The 18,747-nt window shown below is 43.9% G+C and overlaps 1 protein-coding gene across 4 annotated transcripts in view; it reads left to right on the top strand.

The window, feature by feature from the left end:
• znf423 (zinc finger protein 423) overlaps positions 1–18,747 on the top strand; it is a 153,653-nt gene that overhangs the window by 132,452 nt on the left and 2,454 nt on the right. For all 4 annotated transcript variants that reach the window (XM_030096376.1, XM_030096375.1, XM_030096377.1 and 1 more), the window contains 2 exons: positions 3,677–3,808; positions 6,017–6,132. In XM_030096376.1, coding sequence (XP_029952236.1) covers positions 3,677–3,808; positions 6,017–6,132 — 248 coding nt within the window. The remainder of the gene's footprint in view (positions 1–3,676; positions 3,809–6,016; positions 6,133–18,747) is intronic.

Raw genomic sequence — 18,747 nt, 5'->3', positions numbered from 1 at the left:
TAGCTGCGTCTCTGTATGAGCCGGTCATAGATATTAAAAAAAAAGTGCCTTTTTTTGTGTGACTGTACTTTTGCAGCAAATATATAGACAGATGCCAAAAAAATAAGTTGTCTGTCTTCACTCCAACAGGAGGGCAAATTTTAACAAGTCACTATGGCAGTAGTGAGCTTAGCTGGAGTTTTTATTTCAGTTTTTGTAATTGCATCGTGAATACTTGCTGTAACTTTGTCACATACAGAATGTAGCCGGCTGCCGGCGATGCCACTTTCACAGGATTGTGGGGTCGGGATAATAGGCACAAGGTTGTTCATGTAAAGGTAGCCGATGTTTAACTGCTCCGTCTGATCCTGGCAGCGTGGGTGAGGAACCTTCAGACGAGAGCCTTTCCCCTACCGATGGCGTGAGCTTTAAGGTGCCGTCTGCTGAGACCCCCCCATCACACACACACGCACACACAAATATAAACACAGTCAGATCACTGAACTTTTTGTATTCCCCCTCTGCCTCTGTGTGTCTTTTGCATCACCACCTCTTTCTGTTCTCGGCTTTTGTGAAGTTGAATCTGTAACTTTCTCCTCTGAAGAAATGTTTTTGAATAAAACTACTCTTTCAAGACAGGGAAATGATAATGAAAATATAAAACATGACAATTGATTAAACTGGCCCTGCTGTAAAGCCCTTCTTCTCTCTTTCTTTCTACCTCTTTCTCTCTGTGTGTCTCACTCCATGTGACTCTCTCCTGCTGTTTCAATCTCCTAGTAAATGATAATGAACCTCTATCTGTCTCAGTATGTCTCGGACACACTGGCGCCCCGCACAACCTAGCAGCCTTTGAGGTGTGTGTGTGTGTGTGTGTGTGTGTGTGTGTGTGTGTGTGTGTGTGTGTGTGTGTGTGTGTGTGTGTGTGTTCTCGTATTTCTATCCTTGTTGGGGCCAAATGTCCCCACAAGGATAGCAAAACGTGGAACGACGTGCCTTGTGGGGACCTTTTTCTGGTCCTAAGTAGGAGAAACAGTGTTTTCTTGACCATGTTGTTGTTACTGAAAAAAGTAAAAGTGCAAAAACATTTCTTTAGGGTTAGGCTTTGTTGTGGTGTGGGTTAGGGTTAGGGTAAGGGTCAGGGTTAGGGGCTAGATATGAATGGGAGTCAATGGAAGGTCCCCACAAGGATAGAAATACGAGACTGTGCGTGTGTGTGTGTGTGTGTGTGTGTGTGTGTGTGTGTGTGTGTGTGTGTGTAAATGGAATGTTTGGGGACCAAGACCTCGGAGCATGCCATCTCATCCACATAAGCCCATGTGGCACCCACAGACGCACACACACACACTCCCCCATAGCCATTGAGACGGGATTAGGGCACCCTTGTGTCGGCCTTTGAGGCAAGAAGAGATAGGAATCTGTGTGTGTGTGTGTGTGTGTGTGTGTGTGTGTGTGTGTGTGTGTGTGTGTGTGTGTGTGTGTGTGTGTGTGAGAGAGAGAGCACGTGCGTGTGTGTTAGTCAGTATGGGTGTCATGGATGTAAGATTGAAGACGTTATTAACCGTGCGATCCCCTGCAGTTCTGCAGCTGAACTTCTAGAGACTGTTTGAATCCGTGTGTGTGTGTGTGTGTGTGTGTGTGTGTGTGTGCGTGCGTGTGTGTTATCCCACTTATATGACATTAGATAAGTGACAAAAAACAGTGGAAGACACAGATTGTGTTTCTTTCTCTTGAATTGTCTGAGTGTAGCTCTGAGTCAGGGTGTGTATGCATGCTTTTTTTTTTATGCATGTTTTTGTGTGTGCAGCTCTGCAGGGGGTCACAGATTGGCCCACAGAAGACACCATCTGATGTCTCCGGGCAGTACAGTCCTACAGTGTGCGCACATGCGTGTGTGTGTGGGCTCACACAGTGTGTGTGGGCGACTAGGGTATTGGTCCTGTATGGTACAATGGTGATAAGGACAACAGGCGGGAGACCTGATCGTCAAGGGGCTCGTGTGTGTGTGTGTGTGTGTGTGTGTGTGTGTGTGTGTGTGTGTGTGTGTGTGTGTGCGCGCGTCGCCCACCTTCATCTGGCCTTTCACCATGGGTGCTGTGATGTCACTCACGCCTTCTTAAAATAGACACAGATCGGACGAGACACACATAAACACTAATATAATCCTCAAGTTGAAGATAAAAGGTCGTGCTCAGTCTCCTGCACATTTCTTATATCTACAGTTGAACATATTAAAATACAACCTCACCTCATTTAGTGTCTTTCCTATTAAAGCTACTGAGAACCTGCTATTTAGAGATTTGCATGCGCTGAAAAAAAGGTTCAGTAGGCATGTTGTTTGTGCAGAAATGTAACAATGACTGCGAATCGGAGCCCACACCAATTAATCAGAAAATGAGGGACCAAGAGGGTTGAAGGGGGACGTCGAGGGAGGAGCGGGAAAAGTGAGGGATGGCTTAGTTGACTGCACTGGGGGAGGGCAGATAACGAGGGCAGAGGGAGGGATAGCTATAGGAGGGGTAGATCATCCACAGACCCGGTGGGGAGGACAGGCAATTACCAGTTGGGGCAGATACGGTCCTGGGTTCGCTGTGAGTGTTGAACATCCAGTAAGGAGAGTGTAATATAAACAATTTTTCCACCTTTGTGCTGGCGAAGCTTAAAACTGGATTTGATGGTCACAATTAGAGCTCAAGACTAAGACAGGTTGTCGTGTTTCAGTTCAGTTACGTAGAATCGTCATGATGCTTGCAAATAGTTTCACAGGTAATCAGCGGGAATATTTGAACCCACTTTCAACCTCATTCATGTTGTGAAGACTATTAATGTTGTCGTAAAACTAAATTGCAAATCGAAACATTTTCAAAGCAGGTAGGGAAAAAATTTATCCTTGTGGTAGAGGTGTGTCGCCATTTATTTGGCTCTCTGGAAGTCAGCATGAAATGTATGTGGCTCTCAAATTGATCTTCAATGATCTAAATCGTCCCTCATTTTGTGCCAAAGCTAATGTAATTCCACTATGCTGTCATATAATGTCTGAACTGGTGAATCTTCCTCAGTTAAAGAAAATAACTAATTTATACACTTCATCCATCTTCCGTATTGCTTTGTCCAGTTTAGGGCCTTGAGTCGCAGGATAAAACCTCGACAGGTCTATTTTTGTGTTTGAGGGAAATTAATCTGCAGATTCGCCACAGGAAGTGTTCAAATCAGGTGGAATCACCTGATATTTTTTTCACATTTCACATTTTTATGTTTATTAGACCCCTTGGGGAATTTATCTCTTGGTATTTGATCTGTTGTATTCATGGTGAACATTCATGTATGAGGAGCTGTAATGCACCACCTTGTCAGCTAAGGTTCAAAGGTTTTGCTTAAAGACCCGATGCTTACGTCTTTGTGAAGCCACCACTGCTAACGTTTCTCTGATGGGGCCATTAATGTTATTACCTCCTTCTGTCAGTTTCCTGTCCAGACCAGTGAAAAAAGGCTTCAAATGTCTGTACATGTTACCTGTTTTTAATGCCGTTTTACAATATTTTTAATGTGTATCTGGATATCAGCCTCCATTCTTGTATGTTTATGCACAAACATCTGTCGCGGGTGTTTGTGTTAGTTTGCTAAACTGATGACATGTTGCTTGGTTTATGTTGCTATAATCCAGCCTTACACATGCGTGTCTGTCTCCTATTTGCAGAGGAGGGCATCAATCACGAGTGCAAGCTGTGTAACCAGATGTTTGATTCACCTGCCAAGCTGCTTTGCCACCTGATAGAGCACAGCTTTGAAGGCATGGGAGGTACCTTCAAGTGTCCCGTCTGCTTCACAGGTGAGAGACAGACACACACACATGCACACACACTTCAAGGACAGCAGCTTCCGTGATTCGTCTTCGCCAGCGTTCAGTCTGCATTCAAACTGGGTCGAGAAAAATGGGGACGTGTACTATTTGCTGGAAGATTGCTTATTTATTCATTGATTTTCAAAATAAAATAATAAATGGTGTGCCCAGCATGGCTGAATTTTGTTGTTCTGTGCATCCTGGAACAACATGCAACAGTGTGCTGTCATTTTAGGGTGTTGCAAAAGCAAATGTGTAAAAACAAATGTGGAGTGTTTTAAAGCTTTTCAGTTCTCTGGAGGCCAAAAAGACGATGCTGAGTGACCACAGTCTGACTCCAGTAGCACTGTGATTGTTTCTGTCAGGACTTATATACAATTTTCCGTCAATATTTTATATAATCTGATAATATTTGTGATTATTTTATGACTACCACAGTTTTTTAAGCAAAAAATGTTGAAAGCATGTGTGTCATTTGATAAATTTGAACTGGAAATAAATGGTTTTTGTTCAGCTGTAGCAGAGATTGTTGTAAGTCTTTGAGGTATGAGCGCTTGATCACAGTTCGGTGTCTTTGTAGTGAAAATTACTTTTTATGACGCTTACATGGGTCAAAGTTTGCTATCCCTGCATCCCTGTGTCATGAGCCATTTCTATATGGAGATGATTATGAATTATTTCTGTCAGTCAGATCTGAAAAAAAAGGAATTAAAAGTGTTTCATAGCATGCTCAGCAACTTTTTTTGTGATTACATTTTCCTCTTTAAAACCACAGATGGATGTAATCGGCGTGCTTTGCAGCTACTAGGTTAGAATAATTCAGACTTTTATGGGCCACTCATTGAAATAAGTTAGAAAAAGACATTTTCAATCCAAGAGCGCTAAAAAGAGATTCCAAGACTTCAAACACTAATGTTTATATAAACCTCCAGAAAGAAAACCAAAGCTACAAGTCACATTTTCATTCATTGCTGCAGCAAAAACTTGTGTTTTAAGCCTTGTACACAACAATCTGCTCACAGCTTTTCACCATAAAAAATGCAAAGTTAATATTGCTGCATGAAATAAGGTGTGCTCTTAAATTTTCCTCCAACGGCTGCTGGACCTGTTGGGGCTCAGAAATTGCTCTCTCCGGATTACCTACATTCATGATGTATTCAGTAAAAGTGCTGCAGTGGCTGTAGGGATTTCACATTTTGGGCAAACAGTAAATAGTAATATTTATTGTTTTAACATTTCCAACTGTGGGAGTAATCTTGCGGCGGGTCGCCCCGCTGAAGGAGTGTTGCCAAAACTCTTGTGTGTGCAGAATCAAACACGGTAATATGTCCAAACCGGTCAGATGTGAAGTTACCTTAAACCTTCGCGATCCTCCGGGAGAAAATGCTAGATGACCACATTAGGCCCGCATTGTTTTATTCAGCACCTATTTTAGCAGAAACTTAAGTCAGCACCTTCGGTTTCTCATTTCCCCTCTCCATCGCTGTCTCTCTATCCCCACATGCTCTCTCGCTCTCTCTCTCTCTCTCTCTCGCTGCCACTCCATCACTCTCCTCTCCCTCCCTCAGTTGTTGAGTTTGTCTTGTGTTGTGTGCCTCCTCCCCCCAGGTACACAGCAACGCTTTAAACTTTAACTCTATTCCTTGGTGGCTTATGAATTAGTAAGATGGGCACCACTCCTATGGGGAGGCTTAATAATTCAACACATACACAGTCTCAGTGAAAACCAAAAGTTTACTGAAACAAAGGGGAGAGCAAGAAAGAAAGAAAAAAAAAAAGAAGTGTATGAGTGTATGAGACAACACTGGAGCGGAAGTTAAAAAAAGGGAGATAATTTATTGATAAATATCACATGGTCTGCGGAGGATAGCTCTTCCTGTTTTCCCTGCTTACTCTTGCTTCTTCCTCTCTTTTTTTTTTTCCATATCCCATGAACTCCCCCCTCTTGTCGCCACTCAGCACTCTTTCCCTCTTGTATGTGTTTACGGGGTTGTTTGTTGGCTGATGTTTCTGCTGAAAAGTCACTCGCTTTTTATCCCAAATACAACATGTGATTTCCTCATCAATTGTAGGGATGAAAGTAAAAACTCATCAGTAAAATAAACACAAACACCTGAAATCTTGACTTCAGCAAAGTATTGAAGTATGGTATATTTACTTTTTATTCAATGTTTGTATTCTTTCTTTCACTTTCAGTGTTTGTGCAGGCCAACAAGCTCCAGCAGCACATATTTGCCGTTCATGGTCAAGAAGACAAGATCTATGACTGTTCCCAGTGTCCACAGAAGTTCTTTTTTCAGACAGAACTACAGGTAAGACACCTTCACTGTGTGTTTGTATGAAATGAACATTGGCCCAAGAAATGATCATCTTATTGGAAAATATTGTCATTACTTTGAACCCAGACAAGATGATCAATCTTTCTTCTTTCCATCGTTTCATGGCTTTCCCCACATCTGTCCAGTAACTCTTCCCTTTCTCCCTAAATTCCCATATTTGCTGTTTATCTTTTTTGCTCTTTCCATTTCTCTGTCCCTCCTTTTCCATCTCACCTCATGAGGTCTTTCCAGGGTTCTGGCAAGCTTCATGTCATTAGGGTCCAGACACATTAGGTGTGTTTGCGTGTGTGTGTGTGTGTGTGTGTATGGAGGAGAGGAGTGGATATAAGTCACCCCAGAGTAGGTCCTGGGCCAGCTGTGGCCAGGTCTGTGATGATGTAAACCTTCCTGTCGTCCTCCATCTCTTGTATCCCTTTGGCAGTGTGCTAGAAATCTACAAACATTTTCAGGTCAAACATCAGTCCTTGTAAAAATGAACATCTTCCAGTCAGTCCAGTTGGTTTTTATTAAAGCTACAAGATTTTTGGAATTTAATCAAAGGACAAGTACAAGCTGTTTCTTTGTTGGCCTTTACATGTGAAAATACACAATAACGTTTGTGTGTGTGTGTGTGTGTGTGTGTGTGTGTGTGTGTGTGTGTGTGTGTGTGTGTGTGTGTGTGTGTGTGTGTGTGTGTGTGTGTGTGTGTGTATGTGTGTGTGTGTGTGTGTGTGGGCGTGCGTGCGTGTGTGTGCCTCTGTTCTGACAGTAACTGAGTGACGCTGTCAAATACGACAGGTGTGACTCTACATGTCATGATAAACTGACGTCTCATGCCTCCAACCTGAAGTTGTACCTCATCCACATAGATAAATAATAGCTGTTTTTCTAAAATTTGCTGCATTTTAATATCATACAAGCATTTGAAAAGGTTCACCAGTTAGCTTTTCATGCTTTAAAGTCATATTGTCAACAGGGACAACAGTATATTAAGTGCAGACCTGCAGAGTACCGCAGGGTTTTTTTAAGCGTATGTGTAAATGTTGGCACGTGGTGGGAGACAGTGATGTTTTTCTAATTTCTGAACATTTTTAGTTCAGGCTTTGAAAATATGTAAGTTGATTAGCAGTCATCTGTCTCTGTAGAGTCTTTGGATGTTGTGTATTAAATCTTTACTTTCTAGTAATACAAAGTAATATTTGACTGTTCTTGATTAAAATGTCCGCTGTATAGCCCGTGTACATGAAGTGAAAAAAACTGAAGCCCCATCAACCTTTTTTTTCAATTATCTTCATGTCACGTTTTTGGTTTTGTTTTTTTTTTTGTTTTTTTTGAGCTTTCACACCTGAAAATGCAGTAAACTGCAGGTGAAGGCGTTATCAAATAATACATAGTGGGAGGAAGAATCACAATAGTGATAATAGTGATAATAGTGATTAAGAAACATGGCATGCTACAGCTATCACACATAAAAAAAACACACAAAGATACACACGAACACAAAGTGGCAGTGATATAAGGCCAGTGGTAGTGGGCATATGGCTGGCCAGTCCATTTAACAGCAGGGCGACTGCTGGACCCTGTCGGTTAATGTCCACACACAGGCAGCGCTCACACCTCACACACACACTCCAGCTAAACCTACACGCACACACACACACACACACACACACACACACACACACACACACACACACACACACTGATCTTCTCCCGAATACAGTCCGTCCCAGATGACTTCTCTCCTGCCATCTGACCAGGTCACAACATCTTCATGAAATGATGAATTGAAATACTCGGTTGGAGAAATTACTGCTCGTGAGGTTTTGATGTGTTAAAAAATAGACCAGTCAGTCTCTCATGTTGTACCTTTTTTAACGAACGACTGTTTTTCCATGGACACGTTAAAAGAAATGTGCTTTGTATTCCAGCCAGCAAAGTGAAAACTGTATTAACTAATTCAGTCTTATTTTCTTACAGTCTAAATTTATTACCAAACCTGGCCATTTTACCATGGCATATCCATTTATTATTAATTCAATTTGTTTAATTGTTACCTAATTTTGTTTTTATCCCACATTTTAATTTGTGTAACTCATCTCCACAGCTATTATCCAGTTTAAATGCCCCCCTTCTTGACTCAGTTCAGTTCAGATAAGTTTTGCTCCTTTATTTTCATTGCTGCTAAGTTGAGATCAATTTGACTTTTTCCCTCCCTAAGCTCCTTGTACTTCTTCCTCTTTGGCTGCTGCACTGTGCTTATATCCATCTTGTTACTCTTTGGTCCTGGCCCAAGTGTGTGTAAGAGTATATGTGCACGAGTGTGTGTGTGTGTGTGTGAGTGAGTGAGAAAACTTGCAGCCTTAGCCTGACCTGCCACAGCTCCATTGCCCCATGGGAGGGTTCTCTAAGTGGGCTAGACAGAAAGGCTGACTGGGGGAGATGGAGAGCTACAACCATGGAGGTTAATGCCACTGCTAGCTGTTATCACGTGTGTCTGTGTGTGTATGCGCGTGTGTGTGTACGTACGTGCGTGCATCTGCCAGGAGAGAAAGTGGAATAGGGTAATTTGTGTGCGTGTGAATGTGTGCGTGCACGTTTTAATGAGGTGCGGATGGATGAAGAAGGCTGGTTGGCCAGCTCGAAAAGGCTCTGGCCTCTTTGAACCCCTCCAAGGGGCCATACGATGTCCAGCTCACTCTCTCGTCCTCTCTCTCCTGCACACACACTCACACACACACAGACACACACACACACACAGGGGTCACTGCAGCACAGACACACCGCTGCATCATCCCCTCTCCCTTCTGACTGCACTCCTTCAGCCTCTCTTTCCATCTCTGGCTCTTCCTTTGCATACAAAGTTCTCACTTTCTCTCTGCCACTCTCTCAATTGCCCGCTCTCACATCTTCCTATCTGTCTCTTACACATGCATACCAGTTTTGACTTTTTTTTTTCTCTTCCTGTCTTCCTCCCTCCCTGCCTCCCTCTGACTCCCCCCGTCTGTCCCAGAAGAACCAGCCCCTATGCATATTTTAGCCCCTCTCCTCTCTTCCTCTCTTCTGTGCCTCTCCCCAGTGCCCCATAAATAGTGCAGACGTAAGCTGGTAAATAAGAGATGTTTTGGTGTGTGTCTGCTTGTGTGTATGTGAGTGTGTAAATAAAAAATGCTGTGGCCCTGATCAGTGAGGTCCTTCTGGATCCTTCTCTGCCTTTTACTCCCAGACTTCACAGAGGACTTTCTCATTCTCTCAGTTTTAGTTTCGTCTGTCTTTCTGTCTTTCCTTCCTTCCATCTTTCCTCTTCTGTCTATTTAGCTGCTGTTTTATTAGCAATTAGCACAATGCTAATACTCTTATGTTTCTAAAAGGGTTGAAAATGCTTGACCACGACCTTATAAACACCCTCATACATACTTTGAAACACATTTCCAATTCAATCACAACACAAACACACACTATGAACTGCAGATCTCTTATAACAGCGTTTGCCTCTCGCCGAAGTGTCTCTTATTTGACACAGGAACCCGGCTCTCTCTCGGTCATTACAGTCCCTGACAGCCTTCTTGATCTTCACATTCCTCTTGAGCCTCCAGGGGGTGCTGTACTGCAGCTCGTGCCCTCAGTGCTTCCTCCCATCACTCGCTTCATCCATCACTCTTGCACTCTTCCCCAATCATCTCCCTTTTTCTGCCTCAGTTGTGCTACACCATTTCCTTTAGCCCTAGTAAATATATAAACACCGCTCGATGGGTGGATTGCTGGTCAGATGAATAAATGGATGTACGTGGGAGATCCTTTTGTTTTTGTGTGTGTGTGTGTGTGTGTGTGTGTGTGTGTGTGTGTGTGTGTGTGTGTGTTGTTTTTCTCCTCAGGAGCTTCACTCCGTCTCACTGGTGTTGAATATTTGAGAGGTGCGCATGCACACAAAACCACAAGGATGAGTAGGACTCCGTTCCCTTGTAGACACAATTAAAAGAACCTGGAATGTACACGCATATAGTGTGATGGATGCATGACAAGATGAAGAGATAAATGAATGACAAGGGAGCCACGTGAAACTCAAGAGGCGGCAAGACAAGCGAAACTAAGAGCGCTTCATTTTGCCTTCTTAAGCTGGACAGCTGAGAAAACGCCGCCCATAATACAGTGTGTCAGTAGCACGCTATTAATTTGCATGCAACAAATTTGATCTGCAGTCAGCGTGAAGAAGATAGTAAACAAAATCTGTTGCCCTTAAACCAAATGTAATGAATTAAAAGCTCCGTTTGGATGGTTAGCTGGAAGCGATTCGCTCGCTGCTGCGGCTGCTGCTGCTGCTGCTGTTGTTGTTATCGGGGCAGAATATATGTGTGAAACGAGCTGTGTTTAGGAGTCTGTCTGTGAATAATGCTATCTTTGTCTTTGTCTGAATCCAAGAGTCTCACTGTCTCCCTCTAACTGAATTATGGAAAGGTGTGGATGTGGTTGAACTGGTAATAGGGTTTATGTGTGTGTCTGTGTGTGTTTCTGTTTTCCAGCGTCAGGATGTTGTGTCAAGTCATAGTGTGCGCTCTCTGATCCATGCGTCCCTCGGCTCTGTGTGTGCGTATAGATGTGTGTCTGTGTGTATGAATTTGATCCCGTAGATCCCCGTGGCGTTCCAGGGGAGCGTACTCAGCTGCCCCACCGCTCACTGGGAGACTCTGCGTTATTAGAAAGGGGACCTGGGACACACACACGCGCGCGCACACACATAGACACACACACACATTCGTACCTCCCTGAATCCCCCGACTTGAAGGGCTTTTTTTCCAGCTGGGGGAAAAGACAGAGGAACAAAGAGGAGGTTCAAAACAAGAGGTGGAGAAGCAGACAGAAGCTGTACATTAGCCATCACCATTCTACAGATAATAAATGATTAACTGGCTGATTATTCGTTTTCACTTTTATGACGACGATTCAGTTACAGCGAAAGAATCGAAGCAGTCAACAATAATTAAAGTTAACAATTTAAACCAATAATGATTGAAAACTATATAGTTAATTCTCAAATCTTTTCGTCTGCTTGTCTTTTCAATTAAAGTGAGTATGAGAGGAAATTCTGTTTCTTATTAAAAACAACCTCCAAATACTCAAAGTTGTGTAAAGATGTGTGCCCACCGTTCATGAGAATAATCCATACTGTACCAATAGATTTTTGTATTTGATTCCATTTTAAAGGCTCTAATTTCTTAAAGATTTGTGTTATGAGATAAATGTAATTGGTGCTTTTACCTAAATCTTCTTATACATAATAGAGGAGTGTGACTGCTGTGGCTGTTTCTTCCTGTGGTGTGTGAAAATTACTGCGTAAAACTGAAAAGTCAACACAAACAAGCAAAAATATTTACAAAACAAAGTGTAAAGGTGTTGCTGTTCTTGCTCCTCACTGTCCTTAAACTGAGCAGACTATTCCCCCCCCCCACACCCCACACACACATGCGCACACACACACACACACACACACACACCCGACCTCCTGAGGAAGTATTGCATACAAATTGTGTCCGTGGCTGTTAACACTGCTGGAATTTCTGCAGTCTTTGCTGTTTCACACTGTGAATGCAAAGCGCATCCTGTTCGTGTCGCATTTAAATAGAAGAAAGAACATCTCAATATGGGACCAGTTAATCATCTGAAAATTTTAGATTCTGATGTGTGCGCACACCTGCGCGTGTTTGCATTTGTGCTTTGAGGAACTTAAAAAAAACCAGAAAACACAACAGAAAAGACACACACAGTGGGACTGGGTGAGGCAGGAGAGAGAACAGAAATGAGTCAAAAGGAGTTACTTGTTGCTTTTGATGTAAAGCGGAGGAACAAAGTCGATGTACGGAGACGAAGACAGACAGTGACATGAAAAGAAGAGGGAGGGGGGATAAACAGATTTAGGGACAGATACAAAAGAAACTACACTGCCTGAGCCAACACCTGGAGGGTATCTAACAGCTTGGACCATGTTCCTGTCATTTGGTTTGTGTGTGTGTGTGTGTGTGCATGTGTGACAGGTAAACAGAGGCAATGTGTCATAGAACAGGACAGGCTCGGCATGGCGTGGTGTTCTATCAGGCCTGCCAAAATAGACTTTTACTGATGTCGGCACTGTGCTCGCAAACACGCCGCTTCTTCATCCGCTCACCTGTTTCTCTCTCTCTGTCCATTCTGAGAGCAATCTGAGTTGGTTTACTTAGATTTACAGTATATTTTCTTTCCTGCGACCTTTTTCTATTGTTTAATTAGTGATTTTCACAGTTTTTATTTTACGTTTCCTGTTATAGTGTTGATGGAGTTAGTTTTTTTTTTTTTTTAATCAGTTTTGACTACAGGCAGTCCCATTGAATCTCATTTAAAAAAACAGGCCTGTTTTGGTCAGATGGCATGAAATTAGAAAATAGACTATTTTACGTTTGTTTTTTCCCCAAACTTGAGTAAGCTTACTCAATTAACCTAAGAAAAAAAAAACAGCTCATAAAATTGCCATCATAAGGTAAATCTAAATAATCTCTGCACTCACTTTCCCCTCACTTCTCCTGTCTCTGTTTAATAAACGTGTCCCACTGGAACAATTCATTTCCATTAGAAACTACTACTGTTGGAGCATTAATCTAATCACTCTCTCATTGTAGTCACACAAGTGTGTGGGATAGCTCAGACCATTTTACGGGAACCCTTATTTGCACCTCACTCGTCTGTTATTCTGACACCTCAGTTCTCTTCCCCCGTTTTCTTTTTGTCTTTTTGCCTTTCTGGCTGTTTATACAGTTAGTCATAATCGCAAAACAAAAAAGTGCCGGGCCCCTCAGGGGCTGCTGGGTAGTGGGAGCGTTGCAGTAATATGACAGTGACACGGAAAACCAGCACGCTCTGCTGAATGTTGAGCACATGTGCATGCTGGATGGATCATCGGATCATGTCTGTGCATTTATTTGTCCCGCCGTGCACTGCCCAACATAAATATCTGATTTACATTTTGTATATTGAGTTTTTGTGCAACTTTTAGGAGTCCTATTCCTGTATTTTACACACTCTTCAACATTCCTCAGGACTGAAAGCTGATGTGACTGAAATGTGTCATGTCGTATTCTAGAATGATTCACACTTCCTGTTTTGTGAAACAGCGTCCAGTCCTCACCTTTGCTTTGAATCTGCGTAGGTCCGTGTGTGCCTGCGTATTTGTGTGTCTGTGTCCATGCTGCGAGTGTATTTTGGGTAGTGTTTACCGGGCCAGACCTGCCTCGGACAGGCCAGGAGCAACAGGAGAGGGGAAGTCCCCGTGGGAGAGAGACAGGGAGGGTGCACTCCAAACAGGACGTGGCCGAGAGGGTCACCCTGTGTGCCGTGACAGAAAAAGAAAGTGGGAGGTCACCGGGACTCTGCGGGACAGAAAACAGGCTGAAGGGAGTTTCTGATACATTCATCGGTCTTTGAAATTTGAGAAAGACGGAGATGATGGGAGGAGACAAAAGAGAGCGTGTTGGGGGTGCAGGGAATACGTGTCGATGATGCTCAGGGCAGGGGGTGCATTTATTTTTTATCTACTCCCGGGGCAGCTTCCTGTCCTGGGTGGGTGGGGCTAAAGACAAGCCAGGGAGCAGAGGAAGAGTGCTAAGACAGCCCATCTGCTCGTCCCAGACACACACACACACACACACACACACACACACACACACACACACACACACACACACACACACACACACACACGGACGGTGTTGGAAGGGTGTCAACTCTGAGCTATAAATACACTGAACCCAAAGAAGACCACAAGGCGACTAAGGTGATTTTTCATTCGGTGTTAAAAACAGCAATGGAGATGGGGCACACGTACACACACACACACACACACACACAGACACACACACACACACACACACACACACACACACACACACACACACACACACACGCACAGCATTTGGATGGCCTCCAGTTACACCTCCCCTCCCACACACACACATACACGCACATAGAAGACAAATTCACACACTGACAGACGCTCGCTAACACACACGCGCGCACGCGGCATTGTTCCAACAGCAGCGCTTCCTCTTCCTGTGTCTATTAGAGACTTGGCACCTGAGTTTCAAGGTGTAGTTGTTACATCATTACAGAACAGAAAAGTGTGTGTCTGTGTGTGTGTTTGTGCTCGTGTGCTGTATATAATGTTTGCGTGAGTAAAAACTTATTTTGCAGCTGCGTTTTTTTCAACTGCACTGAAATGAAGAAGGCCACTGGGTGGAGAGAAGACAGTAGGGTTGCTTATGAGCAGTTTATGTATGTTTGGTGGGATTTGGTGTGTTTCTTTGACCCCCAGTCCAGGTCAACTGTAGCTCTATTCCACAATGACATTTTTTTCCATTGCCATTAAATAAAAGGAAAGAAAAAAAGAGAAACTCCCGGCCACCATTACAGTGGTTTCTTCACTGTTATAAAAGATGCAGAGGCATGCACACACACACAGTGAGCGCTCCTCTGCGGAGGTTAGTGCAAGCAGGCTGTTGGACAGACATCACAATGTCACACGTATGCCTAAAACGGGATTTACCGCCCGTAAATATATCACTTGGTCTTCTCATGGGCAGCTTCCACCCTATGTGACTGGCATGGCATCAGTTTGTGTTTCCCCAGTTGCTCCCTGTATGCCAACTGTGTGTTTTGTTTGCTTGTTTTGTTCCCTGTAAACGTGAATGGACAATAAACAAATACATTTTAACGCTGTATGATTTGTGATAACAGCATCCACTTCACTCACTCACTCTTCTTCATGCAGTGGAGGGAAATAAAGTACTAAAACAATGTAATGCAGTCATATCTGCTGCTACATCTAGATGACCGCTGCAACGGTTGTCATAGACATACCTACATTAAAAAAAGAATAGCCAGCAGTGATCTTCCACCTCTCTCAAACAGCCAGCCGCAGCTGCAGCATCACCCCGACACAAATGCATATTTTTGTGTGTAATGCAGTAGATAGCAGAGAGAAGCAGGATAAGACAGATTAAATTTTCTCTTATCTCTATCTCCTGGTTTCCACAGTCGTCCCCTTCTCCCTTTCCCCACGAGGCCGTGTGTGTGCGCCGAATGGTGTTTTTTTGGGTGTTTGTGTGTGTGTGTGTGTGTGTGTGTGTGAACTATTGTCTATTCTAGTCTGCCATTCTGCATTTTCTCCTGGCATCATGTTTCTGTACATGCATGTGCTCTTAGCTGCAAGTCTGTGAATCTATATTTCTGTGTGTGTGCGTGCGCTTGTGCACGTGTTTGTGTGTGTGTGTGTGTGTGTGTGTGAGTGCGGCGTGTGGGTAATGCGACAGGGCCATATTTCCCCTGGGTTCATGGCTCTGCAGGCTTTAGCTTCGCTCTCTCTAAGCAGTTTAGGAAAAACAATGACAGGCCTCCGTATTGACTGGTCTGGTCTGGCCTGGCCTGGAAGACGGGCTGTTCTTACGATTGCACACACACCCTCCGCTACACACACACACACACACACACACACACACACACACACACACTCTCATATAGAATCAAGGTGAAACCCAGGATAGAATTCGTATTGGTATCAGTTTAGTTAGAGTCATACAGAAATATCAGAAGATCCTGCCAGGGAGATACAGCTGGAGCTGCACTTGAAGCTCATAATGCTCATGTTTAAGCTAAATACACAGATCGTGGTTAACTTCTCTCTTGTCCTATGTTGAGAGATTGAGAGAACCGGTTTTTTTTTTTTTCAATTTAAAAAGCAACCCTCCCTTCATCTGTTCAGCATTAAAACTGTCAGATGTTTAATGGGCCAAATCTCTTCACTCCCGTTTTATTGTGTAACATTTGCAGGTAGAAGTGACTTTACTTTGAAAATTTACTGCCCCGAGGAGCACTGCAAAGCTCTAAATCTACGAGGCGCTTTCCCCCCGTTTTCCCCTTCTTCTGTCACCCATTTTTCCTGTAGAATATATCAATTACTCTGCTGTGGAGCAGATGTCACACTGTGACACACACACACACACACACATGCACACACAGGCTTGTGCACGTCAATCGATCGCAGTGCTGCATAATCAATAGCGAGCCCTCAACAACTACGTAAATGAAGAGAAGTAACAAGGGGGTGTCAGAGAGTGGCATGTTTGTGCATTATATGAAGTGTGTAGCGCGGCGCCCTGTCATTCACACGTCCATTACAGCTCTCCCTCGTCCCGCTTCCACTCCCTCTCCCCTCCTCAGGGCTATTTCCAGCAGTCCTCTGCAGCGCTGCATGCTCCTCCAGGGAGTGACCGTGGCCCTCCCTCCTTCCTCCCCTTCCTCTTTTCCTCCATCCTCCCTTTTCATCCCTCGTTCCATGTACAAATCAATACACCGGCAGTTGGACCCAGAGAACCTGAGGGGAAACAGGCCTTTCTGTTTCTGTGGTTTCCAGTCTCTGGTCTCCTTCCTGCAAAGATTTTATTGCCGTGTTGTATATTATTTTATCCACTTTTTCACTCCGTTCCCTCCTCCAATGCCTTTTGTACGACCTCAGTGTTGGAGGTCATACAGGAGGCCTCTCCTCTCCTCTCCTCTCCTTTCAGCTTCTCTTCTCGATCGTCCTCCGTCAGTTAAAGAGGAATGAGCCTGACCTCTTCTGGCTGTCGGCGGAAATGTAGCCGTCAAGTTTGGTCGGGACGGAGCGGGAGAGGCAGGAGGATGAGTGAAAGTGATAGAGTGAGAGGCAGTAAAATAGAGAGAGAGAGGAGGGTTTTCTATCATAATGGGGTCAGTGGCTCCCAATGAGATCTGGCTCCTCACTGGAGAGTCCTCCACACAAACACACACACACACACACACACACACACACACACACACACACACACACACACACACTTGTTTTCCACTGCCCCTTTCGATATTTTGCTCATTTGCTCACCCATTTCTCTGAAACCCTGCATGGCGTCCTGTGTGTGTCTGTGTGCATGTGCACGTGTGCGTGTGCATGAGCCGAGGTCTCTCCAGTGTGGGGCATTAATACCCTTTGCTTTTCTCTGGACAGGCTAGCTTGGCCTCTAAAGCCAAGTGACACTCAAACACACACACACACACACACACACACACAGACAGACACAGTCGTACACAACATATTCTGTCTCTTGTGCACACAAACACACACATGCACCAAAGGGCTCAACAAAACATGCACAGCAAGATAAGGGCCATAGAATGACAAATAAGTATTTATCAACCCCAAACCACGTATAATCCTTCACATTTCTGTCCCCATCCACCCTTCCTCATCTCTCTGTTCTGTTTATCCCCCCTCTCCCCTCCTCTGTTTTCATTCTCCCATCCACTGTTCTTTTTTGTCCCCCGTTCTTTTTCATTGCGTAGTGGGGCCTATCTGTGTGCGTGTGTGTGTGTGTGTGTGTGTGAGAGAGAGAGAGAGAGAGAGAGAGAGCACGATTAATCTGAGAAAGCTGCTTTTAGTGGTGGTGAAGGGTTGTTGTTGGTGGTGATGGGAACGGGCGTTGATTGGGAAGATCTCACTGGGAATTGTGTGTGTGTGTGTGTGTGTGTGTGTGTGTGTGTGTGTGTGTGTGTGTGTGTGTGTGTCTGTGAGTGAGAGTGTGCATACGTGCGAAGAAGCAGGAATGATGGGAAGAGATTTCTGAGTGTGTGAGTGTGTGTGTGTGTATGTGTGTGTGTTTGTGTGTGAGGGGGAGAAATAGTGAGAAAGGAAGGTAGAGAAGGTTTCACAGGGAAAAAGAAAGCTGCACCGTCTGGGGAAAATGTGGAAAGAGGAGGAAGGAATACATCTTAAATTTATCACTCTCTTACACACACACACACACACACACACAGCAGAAATCAGTCCAATCATACAGATAGACAGTATCTCTCCCCAGCTTTAGATGTTATGCTAGCTAAGTTTCAAACCAGCAAATCCAGATTATCATGAGTTCAGTTCCCCATTGCAGCTGATATGAAGCAGTCACAGAGGACTCCCTCAGTGTGTGTGTGTGTGTGTGTGTGTGTGTGTGTGTGTGTGTGTGTGTGTGTGTGTGTATACGTCTGAGATGACAAAAGTGTGAAGCCTGTTTTTGTGTACAACATTCCAAACACCCAACAAGAATTTCACAGCTGCCTTTTCTGTAATACCTGTAGTTCTGCGTTGTTGATTGAAATAAAGGCAGTTTAACCTATTAAGTGTTCACTCTGTACTTCCCTGCCTGCCGTCTTCATTTAGCATACAAATCCATCTGTGAATGTAGTTTTTTACCTGGAGATCGTCCCACCAGCCTCCCTTTTGTTGCTCTCACGGCTGTTGTGAATTTTAATTTAGGCAAAAGGTGGTGTTTATTTATTTATTTATTTATTTTTATGCATTGTGATTATGTATTGATGTGTAGTTCGCTGAAGCCTTTAGAGAGATTCAAGTGTAGGCGTCTCGAAGGTACTGAGATGCTTTCTGTAAAATATTAATCACGATATCAAAAGGCACGAGGGTTTCGCAGATCTGAATAAACAAATGGAGGCGCCGGGTTCCCACAGATAAGACAAAAACAGAACAAACACGGTGTGATGTGGAAACGTCTTCGCTAAACCAGGTTCTGAGTTATTTAC

This window comes from Salarias fasciatus, chromosome 7, assembly GCF_902148845.1.
Source record: "Salarias fasciatus chromosome 7, fSalaFa1.1, whole genome shotgun sequence".
Classification (NCBI taxonomy): Eukaryota; Metazoa; Chordata; class Actinopteri; order Blenniiformes; family Blenniidae; genus Salarias; species Salarias fasciatus.
Note: the sequence above shows the minus strand (reverse complement) of the source record. Positions and strands in the feature narration are given on the sequence as shown.